Raw genomic sequence first — 19,140 nt, forward strand, 5'->3', positions numbered from 1 at the left:
AGACACATCATTAATAAAATAAAAAGAATAATAACTATGTACATATATGCACAAGTAGACAGGCATCAATAGCATCAATATAGATAGAATTATAGCTAAAGACACATCATTAATAAAATAAATAGAATAAATATGGACATATATACACAAATAGACAGGCATCAGTAGCATCAGTATAAATAGAATTATAGCTATATACTTCATTAATAGAATAATAAATATGAGCATATATACACAAGTAGACAGACATCAATAGCATCAATATAAATCGATAGAATTATAGCTATATACACATCATTAATAAAACAAATAGAATAATAAATATGTACATACCTACACAAGTAGACAGGCATCAATAGCATCAATGTAAATCAATAGAATTATAGCTATATACATCATTAATAAAATAAATAGAATAAATATGGACATATATACACAAATAGGCATCAGTAGCATCAGTATAAATCGATAGAATTATAGCTATATACTTCATTAATAGAATAATAAATATGTACATATATACACAAGTAGACAGACATCAATAGCATCAATATAAATCGGTAGAATTATAGCTATACACACATCATTAATAAAACAAATAGAATAATAAATATGTACATACCTACAGGCAGTAGACGGGCATCAATAGCATCAATATAAATAGAATTATAGATCTATACACATCATTAATAAAATAAATATAATAATGTGTACATATATGCACAAGTAGACAGGCATCAATAGCATCAGTATAAATTGATAGAATTATAGCTGTATGCATATCATTAATACCTACACAAGTAGACAGGCATCAATAGCATCAATATAAATAGAATTATAGATCTATACACATCATTAATAAAATAAATATAATAATGTGTACATATATGCACAAGTAGACAGGCATCAATAGCATCAGTATAAATTGATAGAATTATAGCTGTATGCATATCATTAATAAAACGAATAGAATAATAAATATGTACATACATACACACCTAGACAGGCATCAATAATTAATAATGGCATTTGTTAAGTGCTTACTATGTGCAAAGCACTGTTCTAAGTGCTGGGGTAGAAGATACGAGGCAATCAGGTTGTCCCACGTGGGGCTCACAGTCTTAAAAATAAAAATAATAATAGCATTTATTAAGCGCTTACCATGTGCATGGCACTGTTCTAAGTGCTGGGGAGGTTACAGGGTGATCAGGTTGTCCCACGGGGGGTTCACAGTCTTCATCCCCATTTTCCAGATGAGGGAGCTGAGGCCCAGAGAAATGAAGTGACTTGCCCCAAGTCCCACAGCTGACAAGCGGCGGGGCGTGGATTCGAACCCACGACCCCCGACTCCCAAGCCTGGGCTCTTTCCACCGAGCCGCGCCGCTTCTCTACTAGCATCAGTATAAATGGAATTACAGCTCTGTACATAGCATCATTAAATTAAATAGAATAATAAATGCGTACATGTACACACAAGTAGACGGGCATCAATAGCGTCGATATAAATAAAGAGAATCCTGTATATATGTTTGTACATATTTATTACTCTATTTATTTATTTATTTATTTATTTTGCTTGTCCATATCTATTCTATTTATTTTATTTTGTTCGTATGTTTGGTTTTGTTCTCTGTCTCCCCCTTTTAGACTGCGAGCCCGCTGTTGGGTAGGGACCGTCTCTAGATGTTGCCAATTTGGACTTCCCAAGCGCTTAGTCCAGTGCTCTGCACACAGTAAGCGCTCAATAAATACGATTGGTGATGAAAGAGAATCATAGCTATATGCCCATCATTAATAAAATAAATAGAATAATAAATCTGTACATGGCACAAGTCGACGGAGCATCCGAGTAGAGGATGATAGATTTTTGAAGCCGCAGGGCCTAGGAGAGGCTGACGCCCGCGGCCCGGGCCATCATCATCATCAATCGTATTTATTGAGCGCCTACTATGTGCAGAGCACTGGACTAAGCGCTTGGGAAGTACAAGTTGGCACCACGCGACCCTTTCCACCCTCTCCTCCGGGAGAGAGGCGTCTAGTATCTCGCCGTGCGCCAGATAGACGTTCTCGTGACCCAAAGCGGGTATTTTTAGTTTCCCTGCCCGGGGGCGGCGGGCAAAAAAAGTCAGCCCTGCCTGCGAAGACGCCGACATTTCTGAGCACCTTGGGACGGGCGTCAGTCCCTTCGTTCATTCATTCGGTCGTATTTATTGAGCGCTTACTGTGTGCAGAGCGCTGGACTAAGCGCTTGGGAGAGGACAGTTCGGCAACAGATGGAGACGGTCCCTACCCAACAACGGGCTCGCCGTCTAGAAGGGGGAGACAGGCCACAAAACAAGTAGACAGGCGACAATGCCATCAAAATAAAATTATAGAAATAGTAATAATAATGGTGATGATGGTATTTAAGCGCTTACTATGTGCCACGCACTGTTCTAAGCGCTGGATATATAGATATAGACACAGTCACTATAGATATATAGCGATATATAGAGAAGCAGCGTGGCTCAGTGGAAAGAGCCCGGGCTTCGGAGCCAGAGGTCATGGGTTCGAATGCCGGCTCCGCCACCTGCCTGCTGTGTGACCTTGGGCGAGTCACTTCACTTCTCTGAGCCTCAGTTCCCTCAGCTGGAAAACGGGGATGAAGACTGGGAGCCCCCCGTGGGGCAACCTGATCGCCTTGTATCCCCCCCAGCGCTTAGAACAGTGCTTTGCACATAGTAAGCGCTTAACAAATGCCATCATTATTATTTTTATTATTCCTGGAGCGCTTACGGTGCGCCGAGTGCGGCCTGTTAGATCACTCATTCATTCATTCAATCGTATTTATTGAGCGCTTACTGTGTGCGGAGCACTGGACTAAGCGCTTGGGAAGTCCAAGTCGGCAACATCTAGAGACGGTCCCTACCCAACAGCGGGCTCGCAGTCTAGGAGGGGGAGACAGACAACAAAATAAAACATATTAATAAAATAAAATAAATAGAATAAATATGTACAAGTAAAATAAATAAATATTTATAATAAATGAATATAAATACTATGTGCTCTGCACATAGTAAGCGCTCAATAAATATGATTGATGATGATAAATAGAGTAATAAATATGTACAAATATATATACAGATAATGCACAAGCCTTGGGAGTCAGGAGAACGTGGGTTCTCATCCCGGCTCCGCCGCTTATCTGCTGGGTGACCTTGGGCAAGTCACTTCACCGCTCTGCGCCTCAGTTCCCTCATCTGTAAAATGGGGATGAGGACCGTGAGCCCCCCGTGGGACAACCTGATCACCTTGTATCTACCCCGGCGCTTACAACAGTGCTCGAGAAGATGCTTGGCTTATTGGCAAGAGCAGGGGCTTGGGACTCAGAGGATGTGGGTTCTAATCCCGGCCCTGCCGCCTGTCAGCTGTGTGACCTTGGGCGAGCCACTTCACTTTCCTGTGCCTCAGTTCCCTCATCTGTAAAATGGGGATGAAGACTGCGAGCCCCACGTGGGACAACCCGATCACCTGGTATCTCCCCCAGCGCTTAGAGCAGTGCTCTTCACGTAGTCAGCTCGTAACAAATACCATTATCATCATCGTCATCAATCGTATTTATTGAGCGCTTACTATGTGCAGAGCACTGTACTAAGCGCTTGGGAAGTCCAAATTGGCAACATCTAGAGACAGTCCCTACCCAACAGTGGGCTCACAGTCTAAAAGGGGGAGACGGAGAACAAAACCAAACATACTAACAAAATAAAATAAATAGAATAGACATGTACAAATAAAATAAATAGAGTAATAAATATGTACAAACATATATACATATATACAGGTATTATTATTATTATTATTATTATTCTCTGGTCCTCATTGATCTCATCTGCCAAATGGGGATTGAGACTGTGAGCCCCACGTGAGTCAGGGACTGTGTCCAACCGGATTAGCTTGGATCCACCCCAGCGCTTAGTACAGTGCTTGGCACATAGTAAGAGCTTAGCAAATACCATGATTATATAGGCTGAGCTCGTTGTGGGCAGGGATTATCACTCTTTATTCCTGTACCGTACTTTCCCGAGCAATTAGTACAGCGCCGTGCACACAGTAAGCGCCTAAGAGAAGCAGCGTGGCTCAGTGGAAAGGGGCCGGGCTTTGGAGTCAGAGGTCACGGGTTCAAATCCCGGCTCCGCCAATTGGCAGCTGTGTGACTTTGGGCAAGTCACTTCACTTCTCTGGGCCTCAGTTCCCTCGTCTGTAAAATGGGGATGAAGACCGTGAGCTTCCCGTGGGGCAGCCTGATCACCTCGTAACCTCCCCAGCGCTTTGAACAGTGCTTTGCACACAGTAAGCGCTTAATAAATGCCATCGTTATTATTATTATTTATTAATAAATAGAATTGAGTGAATGAAAGAATAACAGATACATTCCTTGCCCACGGCGAGCTTACAGCCGAGACGGGGGAGAGAGCCGAGATGCGCCCGACTTACCTGGATAAGCAGCGTGGCTCCTTGGAAAGGGCCCGGGCTTGGGAGTCAGAGGTCGTGGGTTCGAATCCCAGCTCCACCACAAGTCTGCTGTGTGACCTTGGGCGAGTCACTTCACTTCTCTGAGCCTCAGTTACCTCATCTGTAAAAATGGGGATTAAGACTGTGAGCCCTACGTGGGACAACTTGATCGCATTGTGCGATCAAGGACAGTGCTTTGCACGAAGTAAGCGCTTAACAAATGCCATTATTATTATTATTATTATTATTATTATGGGTTCGAATCCCGGCTCAGCCCCTTGTCTGCCGGGTGATCTTGAGCAAGTCACTTGGCTTCTCTGGGCCTCAGTTCCCCTCATCTGCAAAATGGGGATGGAGACTGTGAGCCCCACGGGGGACAACCTGATCACCTTGTATTTACCCCAGCGCTTAGGACGGTGCTTGGCACGTAGTGAGCGCTTAACAGATCATCATCATCATCATCATCAATCGTATTTATTGAGCGCTTACAATGTGCAGAGCACTGTACTAAGCGCTTGGGAAGTACAAATTGGCAACATATAGAGACAGTCCCTACCCAACAGTGGGCTCGCAGTCTAAAAGGGGGAGACAGAGAACAAAACCAAACATACTAACAAAATAAATAGAATAGACATGTACAAATAAATTAAATAAATAGAGTAAAAAAATATGTACAAACATATATACACATATACAGGTGCTGTGGGGAAGGGAGGGAGGTAAGATGGGGGGATGGAGAGGGGGACGAGGGGGAGAGGAAGGAAGGGGCTCAGTCTGGGAAGGCCTCCTGGAGGAGGTGAGCTCTCAGCAGGGCCTTGGCATCTCAACAGATGCCATCATTGTTGTTATACCTTGTTGTGTCGTTTTTTTTTCCCCTCCAACGTGACTCAGTGGTGCTAAGCAGGTCCTTTTCCTTCTCCTTTCCACCCCCCCCTGCAGGCATTTGGCCTCCTGTGGTATTTTGATGTACAAGACGCCCTCCCCTCAAGCCTTGGTGCCCAAAGAGTTCCCTGCAAGGACTTTCTTCAACCTGACGGCCCCGTTAGTCAACAAGAGGAAGGAATATTCCGAGCGGAGAATCATCGGGTGCGTATTCCGTCCTCACCACCCCCCCCCTCCGCATCTGGACGTTGCTTTCAATCAATCGTATTTATTGAGCGCTTACTGTGTGCAGAGCACTATACTAAGCGCCAGTGTCCGCCTCCCCCTCTAGACCGGACGCTCGTGGCGGGCGGGGACTGTGTCCGTTCAATGTCGTATTGGACCCGCTCGAGTGCTTAGCACAGCTCTCTGCACACTAGACAGAGGAGCAGCGTGGCTCAATGGAAAGAGCCCGGGCTTTGGAGTCAGAGGTCATGGGTTCGAATCCCTGCGCCGCCAACTCAGCTGTGTGACTCTGGGCAAGTCACTTCTCTGTGCCTCAGTTATCTCATTTGGAAAGTGGGGATGAAGACTGTGAGCCCCCCGTGGGACAACCTGATCACCTTGTAACCTCCCCAGATCACCTGGTAACCTCCCCAGTGCCTAGAACAATGCTTTGCACATAGTAAGCGCTTAGTAATCAATCAATCGTATTTATTGAGCGCTTACTGTGTGCAGATCACTGTACTAAGCGCTTGGGAAGTCCAAGTGGGCAACATATAGAGACGGTCCCTACCCAACAGCGGGCTCACAGTCTAAAAGGGGGAGACAGAGAACAAAACCAAACAGACTAACAAAATAAAATAAATAGAATAGATATGTACAAGTAAAATAGAGTAATAGATATGTACAAACATATCATCATCATCATCAATCGTATTTATTGAGCGCTTACTATGTGCAGAGCACTGTACTAAGCGCTTGGGAAGTACAAATTGGCAACATACAGAGACAGTCCCTACCCAGCAGTGGGCTCACAGTCTAAAAGGGGGAGACAGAGAACAAAACCAAACATACTAACAAAATAAGATAAATAGAATAGAAATGTACAAATAAAATAAATAAATAAATAAATAGAGTAATAAATATGTACAAACATATATACATATATACACATATACATATAAACGCCATCATTATTATTACTAGACTGCACTGGGTAGATTTGTCTCCCCCTTCTAGACTGTGAGCCCGCTGTTGGGTAGGGACCGTCTCTATATGTTGCCAACTTGTCCTTCCCAAGCGCTTAGTACAGTGCTCTGCACACAGTAAGCGCTCAATAAATACGATTGAATGAATGAATTGGCCAGGGCGTTTGGCGAGGGGTTTTTGTGGCAGTGCCTTCGGTAGTGTCACTAGCAATATTGCCAGCCTGGCACAGCGCGAGAGCCCGGGCTTGGGAGTCAGAAGGTCACGGGTTCTAATCCCGGCTCCGCCACTCGTCCGCTGTGTGACCTTGGGCGAGTCACTTCACTTCTCTGGGCCTCGGTTCCCTCATCTGGAAAATGGGGATGGAGACTATGAACCCCACGCGGGAAAGGGACTGTGTCCGATCCGATTTGCTCATATCCGCCCTGGCGCTTAGTACAGTGCCTGGTGCGCGGCAAGCGCTTAAATACCAACATTGTTAGCATTATTTTCTTGCTTTAAATTCATTCATTCATTTGTATTTATTGAGCGCTTTCTGTGTGCAGAGCACTGTACTAAGGGCTTGGGAAGTACAATTCAGCAATAAAGAGAGAAGCAGCGTGGCTCAGTGGGAAGAGCCCGGGCTTGGGAGTCAGAGGTCCTGGGTTCTAATCCCGGTTCCGCCACTTCTCTGCTGTCTGACCTTGGGCAAGTCACTTGACTTCTCTGGGCCTCACTTCCCTCATCTGTCAAATGGAGATGAAGACTGTGAGCCCCACGGCGGACAACCTGATCACCTTGTATCCCCCCAGTGCTTCACACATAGTAAGCGCCTAACAAATGCCATCATTCATTCAGTCATATTTATTGAGCGCTTACTGTGTGCAGAGCACTGTACTAAGCGCTTGGGAAGTCCAAGTCGACAGCACGGTCCTTCCCAGACTGAGCCCCCGCCTTCCTCTCCCCTTCTTCCCCCTCCCCATCCCCCCCGCCTTACCTCCTTCCCCTCCCCACAGCACCTGTATATATGTATAGATGCTTGTACATATTTATTACTCTATTTATTTATTTATTTATTTATTTTACTTGCACATATCTATTCTATTTATTTTATTTTGTTAGTATGTTTGGTTTTGTTCTCTGTCTCCCCCTTTTAGACTGTGAGCCCACTGTTGGGTAGGGACTGTCTCTATATGTTGCCAATTTGTACTTCCCAAGCGCTTAGTCCAGTGCTCTGCACATAGTAAGCGCTCAATAAATAACGATTGATGGTGATGATGACGATGATTTATTACTGTATTTGTACATATTTATTCTATGTATTTTATTTCGTTAATATGTTTTCTTTTGTTGTCTGTCTCCCCTTTCTAGACTGTGAGCCCGCTGTTGGGTAGGGACCGTCTCTATATGTTGCCAACTTCATCATCATCATCGATCGTATTTATTGAGCGCTTACTGTGTGCAGAGCACTGTACTAAGTGCTTGGGAAGTCCAAGTTGGCAACATCTAGAGACAGTCCCTACCCAACAGTGGGCTCACAGTCTAAAAGGGGGAGACAGAGAACAAAACCAAACAGACTAACAAAATAAAATAGAATAGATATGTACAAGTAAAATAAATAGAGTAATAGATATGTACAAACATATCATGATCATCATCATCAATCATATTTATTGAGCGCTTACTATGTGCAGAGCACTGTACTAAGCGCTTGGGAAGTACAAATTGGCAACATCTAGAGACAGTCCCTACCCAGCAGTGGGCTCACAGTCTAAAAGGGGGAGACAGAGAACAAAACCAAACAGACTAACAAAATAAAATAAATAGAATAGAACTTGTACTTCCCAAGCGCTTAGTACAGTGCTCTGCACACAGTAAGCACTCAATAAATACGATTGATGATGATGATGATGATATGTACAAGTAAAATAAATAGAGTAATAGATATGTACAAACATATCATCATCATCATCAATCGTATTTATTGAGCGCTTACTATGTGCAGAGCACTGTACTAAGCGCTTGGGAAGTACAAATTGGCAACATCTAGAGACAGTCCCTACCCAGCAGTGGGCTCACAGTCTAAAAGGGGGAGACAGAGAACAAAACCAAACAGACTAACAAAATAAAATAAATAGAATAGATAGGTACAAGTAAAATAAATAAATAGGGTAACAAATATGTATATCCATATATACAGGTGCTGTGGGGAAGGGAAGGAGGTAAGATGGGGGGGATGGAGAGCACTGTACTAGCCAACTTGGACTTCCCAAGCGCTTAGTCCAGCGCTCTGCACACAGTAAGCGCTCAATAAATACGACCGAATGAATGGAAGGGGGAGAAGGACAACAAAACCGAACCGTCAGAATAAACCGCATTATAGCCGCGTGGGTTGGACCGAATCTACGCGTGAATTCCCGATGGTCCTCCAGGTATTCCATGCAGGAGATGTACAACGTGGTGGCCGGCGTGGAGGACTACAAACACTTCGTTCCCTGGTGCAAAAGATCGGACGTGGCATCGAAGCGGTCCGGCTACTGTAAGGCCCGCCTAGAAATCGGCTTCCCTCCGGTGCTGGAGAGGTACACGTCCGTCGTCACCCTCGTCAACCCGCATATGGTCAAGGTAATAATAATATCATAATAATGGCATTTGTGAAGCGCTTACTATGTGCAAAGCACTGTTCTAAGCGCTGAAGCACTGTTCTGAGGTAACCTCCTTTCTCTCCCCGCCGTCGCCCCTCCCTCCCACCCGCCGGGCAGAGGCCCGCGTGGTGGAGATTTTGAGAGAAGCCCCCCCCCCCCCGGCTAAGTAGAAAAAGAGCCCGGGCTTGGGAGCCCGAGGGCGTGGGTTCGAATCCCGGCTCCTCCACTTTAATAATAATTTAAAAAATAAACGGCAAATAATTAGTTAATAATTAACTAATGTGATTAAATCATATAACTAATAATCAATCAACATGATTAAATTACATAATTAATAATCGCTCAATATGATTAAATCATATAATTAATAATTAACAAATATGATTAAATCGTATAATTAATAATTAATCAACATGATTAAATTATATAATTAATAATCGCTCAATATGATTGAATCATATAATTAATAATTAATCAATATGATCAAATCGTATAATTAATAATTAATCAAGATGATTAAATTATATAATTAATGATCGCTCAATGTGATTAAATCATATAATTAATAATCAATCAATATGATCAAATCATATAATTAATAATTAATCAAGATGATTAAATCATATAATTAATAATTAATCAACATGATCAAATCATATAATTGATAATTAATCAACATGATTAAATCACATAATTAATAATTAATCGATATGATTAAGTCATATAATTGACGATTAATCAACATGATTAAATTATATAATTAATAATTAAGCAAGATGATTAAATCATATAATTAATAATCAATATGATTAAATCATATAATTAACGATTAATCAACATGATTAAATTATATAATTAATAATTAATCAATATGATCAAATCATATAATTGATAATTAATCAATATGATCAAATCATATAATTGATAATTAATCGACATGATTAAATCATATAATTAATAATCAATACGATTAGATCATATAATTAATAATTAATCAATATGGTTAGATCATATAATTAATGATTAATCGATATGATTAAATCGTATGATTAATAAACAATTGATGTAATTTATGAAATAATAAACAACAAATAATTAATAATTAATTTAGGCAATTAAATTATATGATTAATAAATCATTAATATAATTGATAAAATAATAAATGTCACTTTAAAAATAATAATAGTGACATTTATTAAGCACTTACTATGTGCCAAGCACTGTTCTAAGCTGCTGGGGAGGCCACAAGGTGACCAGGTTGTCCCACGGGGGGGCTCACAGTCGTCATCCCCATTTTCCAGATGAGGGAACGGAGCCCCGGAGAAGTGACGCGACTCGCCCAAAGTCACTCAGATTGACCATTGGCGGAGCCGGGATTTGAACCCATGACCTCTGACTCCAAAGCCCGGGCTCTTTCCCGCTGAGCCACGCTGCTTGTCAGCTGTGTGACTTGGGGGAAGTCACTTCGCTTCTCCGGGCCTCAGTGACCTCATCTGGAAAACGGGAATGAAGACTGTGAGCCCCAAGGGGGGCAACCTGATCACTTTGCATCTCCCCCAGCACTTAGAACCGTGCTTGGCCCAGAGTAGGCGCTTAGCAAATACCATTGTCATCATTATAGAGAAACAGTGTGGCCTAATGGAAATAATAATAATAATAATGATGATGATGGCATTTGTTAAGGGCTTACTATGTGCCAAGCACCGTTCTAAGCGCTGGGGAGGTTACAAGGTGATCAGGTTGTCCCACGGAGGGCTCACAGTCTTCATCCCCATTTTCCAGGTGAGGAAACTGAGGCCCAGAGAAGTGACTTGCCCAAAGTCACCCAGCTGACAATAATAATAATAATAATGATGATGATGATGGCATTTGTTAGGTGCTTACTATGTGCAAAGTACTGTTCTAAGCGCTGGGGAGGCTACAAGGTGATCAGTTTGTCCCGTGTGGCACTCACAGTCTTAATCCCCATTTCACAGATGAGGTCACTGAGGCACAGAGAAGCTAAGTGACTTGCCCAAGGTCACCCAGCTGACAATTGGCGGAGCCGGGATTTGAACCCATGACCTCTGACTCCAAAGCCCGGGCTCTTTCCACTAAGCCACGCTGCCTCTCACGAGCCTGAGCTTGGGAGTCAGAGGCTGTAGGTTCTAATCCTGCCTCTGCCACTCATCTGCTGGGGGACCTCGGGCAGGCCACTTCACTTCTGAAGCAGCGTGGCTCAGTGGAAAGAGCATGGGCTTTGGAGTCAGAGGTCATGGGTTCGAATCCCGGCTCCACCACGTCTGCTGTGTGACCTTGGGCAAGTCACTTAACTTCTCGGAGCCTCAGTGTCCTCATCTGTAAAATGGGGATGAAGACTGTGAGCCCCACGTGGGACAACCTGATCACCTTGTATCCCCCCCCAGCGCTTAGAACAGTGCCTTGCACATAGTAAGCGCTTAACAAATGCCATCATTATTATTATTATTATTCTCCGTGCCTCAGTTCTCTCACCTGTAAAATGGGGACGAAGACCGTGAGCCCCGCGTGGAACAACCTGGTTACCTCATATCTAGCCCAGCGCTTAGAACAGTGCTTGGCACATAGTAAGCGCTTAACAAATACCATCATTATTATCATTATTATTGTTAACAGTGCTTGGCACATAGTAAGCACTTAAGAAATACCATCATTACTATCATTATTTTGTTAACAATGTTTGGCACATAGGAAGCGTTTAACAAATACCATCATCATTATTGTTATTATTATTATCCGCCAAGGCCCCCACGGCATGTTTGTACATATTTATTACTCTATTTATTTTACTTGTACATATCTATTCTATTTATTATATTTTGTTAGTATGTTTTGTTTTGTTCTCTGTCTCCCCCTTTTAGACTGTGAGCCCACTGCTGGGTAGGGACTGTCTCTAGATGTTGCCAGCTTGTACTTCCCAAGCGCTTAGTACAGTGCTCTGCACACAGTAAGCGCTCAATAAATACGATTGATTGATTAATTGATCAGTGTTTTTGGGAGCATGGAACCCGCTGCGGAGATGGGTGAGCTGCTCCGTCCGTCCCCATGATAATAATGTTAATAATGTTGGTATTTGTTAAGCGCCTACTATGAGCCAAACACTGTTCTCAGCGCTGGGGGGGGGATACAAGGTGATCAAGGTTGTCCCCCGTGGGGCTCCCAGTCTTCATCCCCATTTGACAGATGAGGTCACTGAGGCCCAGAGAGGTGAAGCGACTTGCCCAAAGTCACACAAGCCCGGGCTCTTGCCACTGAGCCACGCTGCTTCTCACGGCAGCGCGATGGTGGTGATTGGGGGTGTGTATGTGCATGTGTTTGTATGTGTGTGTGTGTGTCCCCATGTACGTGTCCCCGTGTGGCAGCAGCAGACTGTGTGTGTGTGTGCACACGCGTGTGCATGCCCTCATCCCTGTGTGGCAGCAGCAGGCTGGGTGGGTGTGTCTGGGTGTATATATAAATGTATATATTTAAATATATATGCATATATTATATATCTATACACACACACATATACATGTGTATATATATATATATAAATATATATGTCATCATCATCATCAATCGTATTTATTGAGCGCTTACTGTGTGCAGGGCACTGTACCAAGCGCTCGGGAAGTACAAATTGGCAACTTATAGAGACAGTCCCTACCCAACAGTGGGCTCACAGTCTAAAAGAGTAGACTAAAAAATATATATAAATGTATAAATGCCTGTATATATGTTTGTACATATTTATTACTCTATTTTACGGGTACATATCTATTCTATTTATTTTATTTTGTTACTATGTTTGGTTTTGTTGTCTGTCTCCCCCTTCTAGACTGTGAGCCCACTGTTGGGTCGGGACCGTCTCTAGATGTTGCCAACTTGGACTTCCCAAGCGCTTAGTCCAGTGCTCTGCACACAGTAAGCGCTCAATAAATGTGATTGATTGATTGATTGATTGATTGGGTGTGAACGCACACAAGTGCGGGCGGCCAGAAGCTCCTCACCAAGGGGCGCTTCCGTCGGGGGTCTGGCGGCGGGGCAGGCCAAGGCGCCGTAGCCACCAGAAGCAGCATGGCTCAGCGCTTAGAACAGTGCTTTGCACCTAGTAAGCGCTTAACAGATGCCATCATCATTATTATTTGGAGTCAGGGGTCATGGGTTCAAATGCCGGCTCCGCCACTTGTCAGCTGGGTGACTTTGGGCAAGTCACTTCACTTCTCTGGGCCTCAGTTCCCTCATCTGGAGAATGGGGGTGAAGACTGGGAGCCCCCCGCGGGACAACCTGATCACCTGGTAACCTCCCCAGTGCTTAAAACGGTTCTTTGCATGTAGTAAGCGCTTAATAAAATGCCATCGTTATTATTATTATTATGGCCACCTTTCACCCTAGGGGCCCGCCTGCCATGCACACAACCTGTCTGTCAGAGTCCCGGAGCCATGTCTGATAATAATAATAATAATGGTAATAATGATGGTATTTGTTAAGCGCTTACTATGTGCAAGGAACTGTTCTAAGCACTGGGGGGGATACAAGGTGATCAGGTTCTAGGCTGTGAGCCCACTGTTGGGTAGGGACCGTCTCTATATGTTGCCAACTTGGACTTCCCAAGCGCTTAGTCCAGTGCTGTGCACACAGTAAGCGCTCAATAAATACGATTGATCAGGTTGTCCCACGTGGGGGGGGGGGCTCCCAGTCTCAACCCCCATTTTCCAGATGAGGGAACTGAGGCCCAGAGAAGTGAAGTCACTTGCCCAAAGTCACACAGCTGGCAACCGGCGGAGCCGGGATTTGAACCCATGGCCTCTGACTCCAAATAATAATAGTAGTAGTCATTACTATTATTAATAGTATTACTATTACTATTAGCACTAATACTAATAGTATTAGTAATAGTATTACTAATACAAATACTACTATTAGTATTAGTAATAGTATTACTAATACAAATGCTACTATTAGTATTACTATTACTATTAGTAATAGTGATACTGTTACTATTAGCACTGATACTAGTAGTATTAGTAATAGTATTACTAATACTAATACTACTATTAGCATTACCATCACCATTAGTAATAGTAATAATAATAGTAGTAATCATTACTATTATTAATAGTATTACTATTACTATTAGCACTAATACTAATAGTATTAGTAATAGTAGTACTAATGCTAATAGTATTAGTAATAGTATTACTAATACTAATACTACTATTAGTATTACTATTGCTATTAGTAATAGTAATACTATTACTATTAGTACTAATACTAATAGTATTAGTAATGGCATTACTAATACTAATACCAATACTACTATTAGTATTACTATCACTGTTAGTAATAGCAATAATAATAGTAGTAATTATTACTATTATTAATAGTATCACTATTACTATCAGTACTAATACTAATAGCATTACTAATACTAATACTGCTATTAGTATTACTATTGCTATTAGTAAAAGTGATGCTATTACTATTAGTACTAATACTAATAGTATTAGTAATAGTGTTACTAATACTAATACTACTATTAGTATTACTATTACTATTAGTAATAGTAATACCATTACTATTAGTACTAATAGTATTAGTAATAGTGTTACTAATACTAATACTACTATTAGTATTACTGTTACTATTAGTAATAGTAATAATTATTACTATTAGTGATAGCAGTGATTATTGCTGTTACTAATAGTAATAGTTCTGCTTCTGATGGCATCTCCCTCTCTCCGTGTCTCTGTCCCCGTGTCCGCGGTGCCGTAGGCGTCCTGCACGGACGGGAAGCTCTTCAACCACCTGGAGACCATCTGGCGTTTCAGCCCCGGCCTGCCCGGCTACCCCAGGACCTGCACCCTCGATTTCTCCGTAAGGACGCGGGGGGGACGTAGTAGGCGCTTCCCAAATATCGTGACCCAAGGGGTGGGGCGTCCGCCCTCGGCAGCCCCTCATCTTCCCCTGCTGTTCTGCCCCCTTCTACGTGGCCTGTCCCCTTGGGGGTGTCCGTACCCTCCATCATCGTCGGTCGTCAGCAATCGTATTTATTGAGCGCTTACTGCGGGCAGAGCACTGTATTAAGCGCTTGGGAAGTCCAAGTTGGCAACATCTAGAGACGGTCCCTACCCAACAGTGGGCTCACGGTCTAAAAGTACCTCCAGGTACTCTGCTCCTCACCCTACCCTTAGAATAATAAGAATAATAATAATTTCGGTTTTGGTTAAGCGCTTACTAGGTGCCAGTCACTGTAATAATAATAATAATTATTATTATTGTTATTATTATTATTATTATTACTATTTTGGTTTTGGTTAAGTGCTTACTATGTGCCAGTCACTGTAATAATAAGAATAAGAATAAGAATAATTTCAGATTTGGTTAAGCGCTTACTAGGTGCCAGTCACTGTAATAATAATAATAATAATAATAATTTCGGTTTTGGTTAAGCGCTTACTAGGTGCCAGTCACTGTAATAATAATAATAAGAAGAAGAAGAAGAATTTCGGTTTTGGTTAAGTGCTTACTAGGTGCCAGTCACTGTAATAATAATAAGAATAAGAATAATAATAATTTCGGTTTTGGTTAAGCGCTTACTGGGTGCCAGTCACTGTAATAATAATAATAATAATAATAATAATAATAATTTCGGTTTTGGTTAAGTGCTTACTAGGTGCCAGTCACTGTAATAATAATAATAATAATAATAACAATAATAATAATTTTGGTTTTGGTTAAGCGCTTACTAGGTGCCAGTCACTGTAATAATAACAATAATAATAATAATAATAATAATAATAATAATAATAATAATAATAATAATAATTTCGGTTTTGGTTAAGCGCTTACTAGGTGCCAGTCACTGTAATAATAATAATAATAATAATAATAACTTCGGTTTTGGTTAAGTGCTTACTAGGTGCCAGTCACTGTAATAATAATAATAAGAAGAAGAAGAATTTCGGTTTTGGTTAAGTGCTTACTATGTGTCAGTCACTGTAATAATAATAATAATAAGAAGAAGAAGAAGAAGAAGAATTTCAGTTTTGGTTAAGCACTTACTAGGTGCCAGTCACTGTAATAATAATAATAATAATAATAATAATAATAATAATTATTATTATTATTATTATATCAGTTTTGGTTAAGTGCTTACTAGGTGCCAGTCACTGTAATAATAATAATAATAATAATAATAATAGTAATAATAATAATAATTTCGGTTTTGGTTAAGCGCTTACTAGGTGCCAGTCACTGTAATAATAATAGTAATAATAATAACAATAATTTCGGTTTTGGTTAAGCGCTTACTAGGTGCCAGTCACTGTAATAATAATAATAATAATAATAATAGTAATAATAATGATGGTTTTTTTAAGCACTTACGAGGTGCAAAGCACTGTACTAAGCGCTGGGATGGATTCATTCATTCACTCATTCATTCAAAAGTATTTATTGAGCAGCCAGTCACTGTAATAATAATAATAATAGTAATAATAATGATGGTTTTTTTAAGCACTTACGAGGTGCAAAGCACTGTACTAAGCGCTGGGATGGATTCATTCATTCACTCATTCATTCAAAAGTATTTATTGAGCAGCCAGTCACTGTAATGATAATAATAATAATAGTAATAATAATGATGGGTTTTTTTTAAGCACTTATTCGTCCTTACCCTGTGCAGAGCACTGCACTAAACGCTTGGAGGAGGAGAAGCAGCGTGGCCTAGAGGAAAGAGCCCGGGCCCGGGCTGTAATCCCGGCTCCACCAGATGCCTGCTGGGTGACCTTGGGCAGATCACGTCACTTCGCTGGGCCTCAGTTTCCTCGACTGTAAAAGCGAGATTCGACCCCAGTTCTCCCTCCTGCTTTGACTGTGAGCCCCCAGGGGGACCTGGACTGGATAATCATCATAATAATAATAATGATGGCATTTATTAAGCGCTTACTATGTGCAAAGCACCGTTCTAAGCGCTGGCGGGGGCTACAAGGTGATCAGGTTGTCCCACTTGGGGCTCACAGTCTTCATCCCCATTTTACAGCTGAGGGAACTGAGGCCCGGAGAAGTCAAGTGGCTTGCCCAAGGTCACACAGCTGACAAGTGGCGGAGGCGGGATTCGAACCCATGACCTCTGACTCCCAAGCCCGCACTTTTTCCACTGAGCCACGCTGAGCAGGTATCTCCCCCAGCACTTGACACACAGTGCCTAACACCATCTGTAAAATGGGGATTAAGACTGTGAGCCCCCATGGGACAACCTGATCACCTTGTATCCCCCCAGCGCTTAGAACAGTGCTTTGCACAGAGTAAGCACTTAAAAAATACCATTATTATTATTATTATTATTATTATTAAAAAATAAAAATAATAATAATGGTGATGGTATTTGTTAAGCGCTTATTGTGTGCCAAGCACTGTTCCAAGCGCTGGGACAGATATAAAGTAATCGGGTTGTCCCACATGGGGGTTCACAGTCTCCATCCCCATTTTACAGATGTGGTCACTGAGGCCCAAGGGTAATTAATAATAATAATAATGGCATTTATTAAGCGCTTACTGTGTTCAAAGCACTGTTCTAAGCGCTGGGGAGGTTACAAGGTGATCAGTTGTCCCACAGGGGGCTCACAGTCCTAATCCCCATTTTCCAGATGAGGTCACCGAGGCCCAGAGAAGTGAAGGGACTTGCCCAGAGTCACCCAGCTGACAGTTGGCGGAGCCGGGACTCGAACCCATGACCTCCGACTCCAAAGCCCGGGCTCTTCCCGCTGAGCCACGCTGCTTCTCTTTAATAAGCCCTGAACGTGACGGTCATTATCCCCCAGTGCTTTGCGCCGAGTTAAGCGCTGAGGCCCTGAGAAGTGAAGTAGGGGCCGTCTCTCCATGTTGCCAACCTGGACTTCCCAAGCGCTTAGTCCAGTGCTCTGCACACAGTAAGCGCTCCATAAATACGACTGATTGATTGATTGATTGATTGATTGACATGACCTACCCACGTCCTCCCGGTCGCCCCGTCGGCAGCCGAATGGCCCGAGGACCTCCCCCCCCACCCCATCCTGACCATTCATTCTTTCGGCGACCGCCTCGCGCTGTGCTAAGCGCTCGGGAGGGTCCAGTTACCTTTGCCCTTCGCCCCCCACCCCCCCCCGACAGATATCATTCGAGTTCCGCTCCCTCCTGCACTCTCAGCTGGCCGCGCTGTTCTTCGACGAGGTGGTGAAGCAGATGGTGGCCGCCTTCGAGAGGAGGGCCTCCAAGATCTACGGGCCGGAGACCGCCATTCCTCGGCAACTCATGCTGCACGAAGTCCACCAGACCTAGGGCGGACGGGTTTCCGGGAACGCGTCCCGCATCCCGTCCTCCCGTCTCCCGGGATTCCCCCCCGACCCGCCCGCCGGGCCCGAGGACCCCCCCCCCGGCGACTCCCGCGTCTAATACGTCGGCCCCCCGTTCCCGGTTTAAGTTATTACAGTCCCCGTCGTCCGTCGTCACTCATCGCCGCGAGGGCCGGGACACGTCGACCAGCCGGCGGCGGGCGGACGGGGGCGGATCTCATCCGGCGGCTCCATTAAATGCCGTTCGCCAAGGGCGCCCGGGCACATGTCTCTCCCTCTCCCCTTATATATTTCTCTACACGGATATTTTCGACGCTCTCATCTTCATCCAGTCGTATTTATTGAGCGCGGACTGTGTGCGGAGCACTGGACCGAGCGCTTGGGAAAGGACGATGTTCACGGTGTGCGGAGCACTGGAGTAAGCGCTTGGGAAAGGACGATATTCATGGTCGTCTTTATTGAGCGCTTACTGTGTGCGGAGCACTGGACTAAGCGCTTGGGAAAGTACGATATTCATTGTCATCTTTATTGAGCGCTTACTGTGTGCGGAGCAGTGGACTAAGCGCTTGGGAAAGTACGATATTGTCGTCTTTATTGAGTGCTTACTGTGTGCGGAGC

General features: G+C 43.1%; 1 protein-coding gene across 1 annotated transcript in view; it reads left to right on the forward strand.

The window, feature by feature from the left end:
• The window catches only part of COQ10B (coenzyme Q10B), a 40,214-nt gene extending 21,297 nt beyond the window's left edge, over positions 1–18,917 (forward strand). Inside the window, exons 2-5 of the mRNA XM_038749316.1 lie at positions 5,431–5,577; positions 8,973–9,165; positions 14,963–15,064; positions 18,341–18,917. Coding sequence (XP_038605244.1) covers positions 5,456–5,577; positions 8,973–9,165; positions 14,963–15,064; positions 18,341–18,508 — 585 coding nt within the window. The 5' untranslated portion in view covers positions 5,431–5,455 and the 3' untranslated portion in view covers positions 18,509–18,917. The remainder of the gene's footprint in view (positions 1–5,430; positions 5,578–8,972; positions 9,166–14,962; positions 15,065–18,340) is intronic.
• Positions 18,918–19,140: the final 223 nt, after the last annotated feature.

Source organism: Tachyglossus aculeatus, chromosome 7, assembly GCF_015852505.1.
Source record: "Tachyglossus aculeatus isolate mTacAcu1 chromosome 7, mTacAcu1.pri, whole genome shotgun sequence".
Lineage (NCBI taxonomy): Eukaryota > Metazoa > Chordata > Mammalia > Monotremata > Tachyglossidae > Tachyglossus > Tachyglossus aculeatus.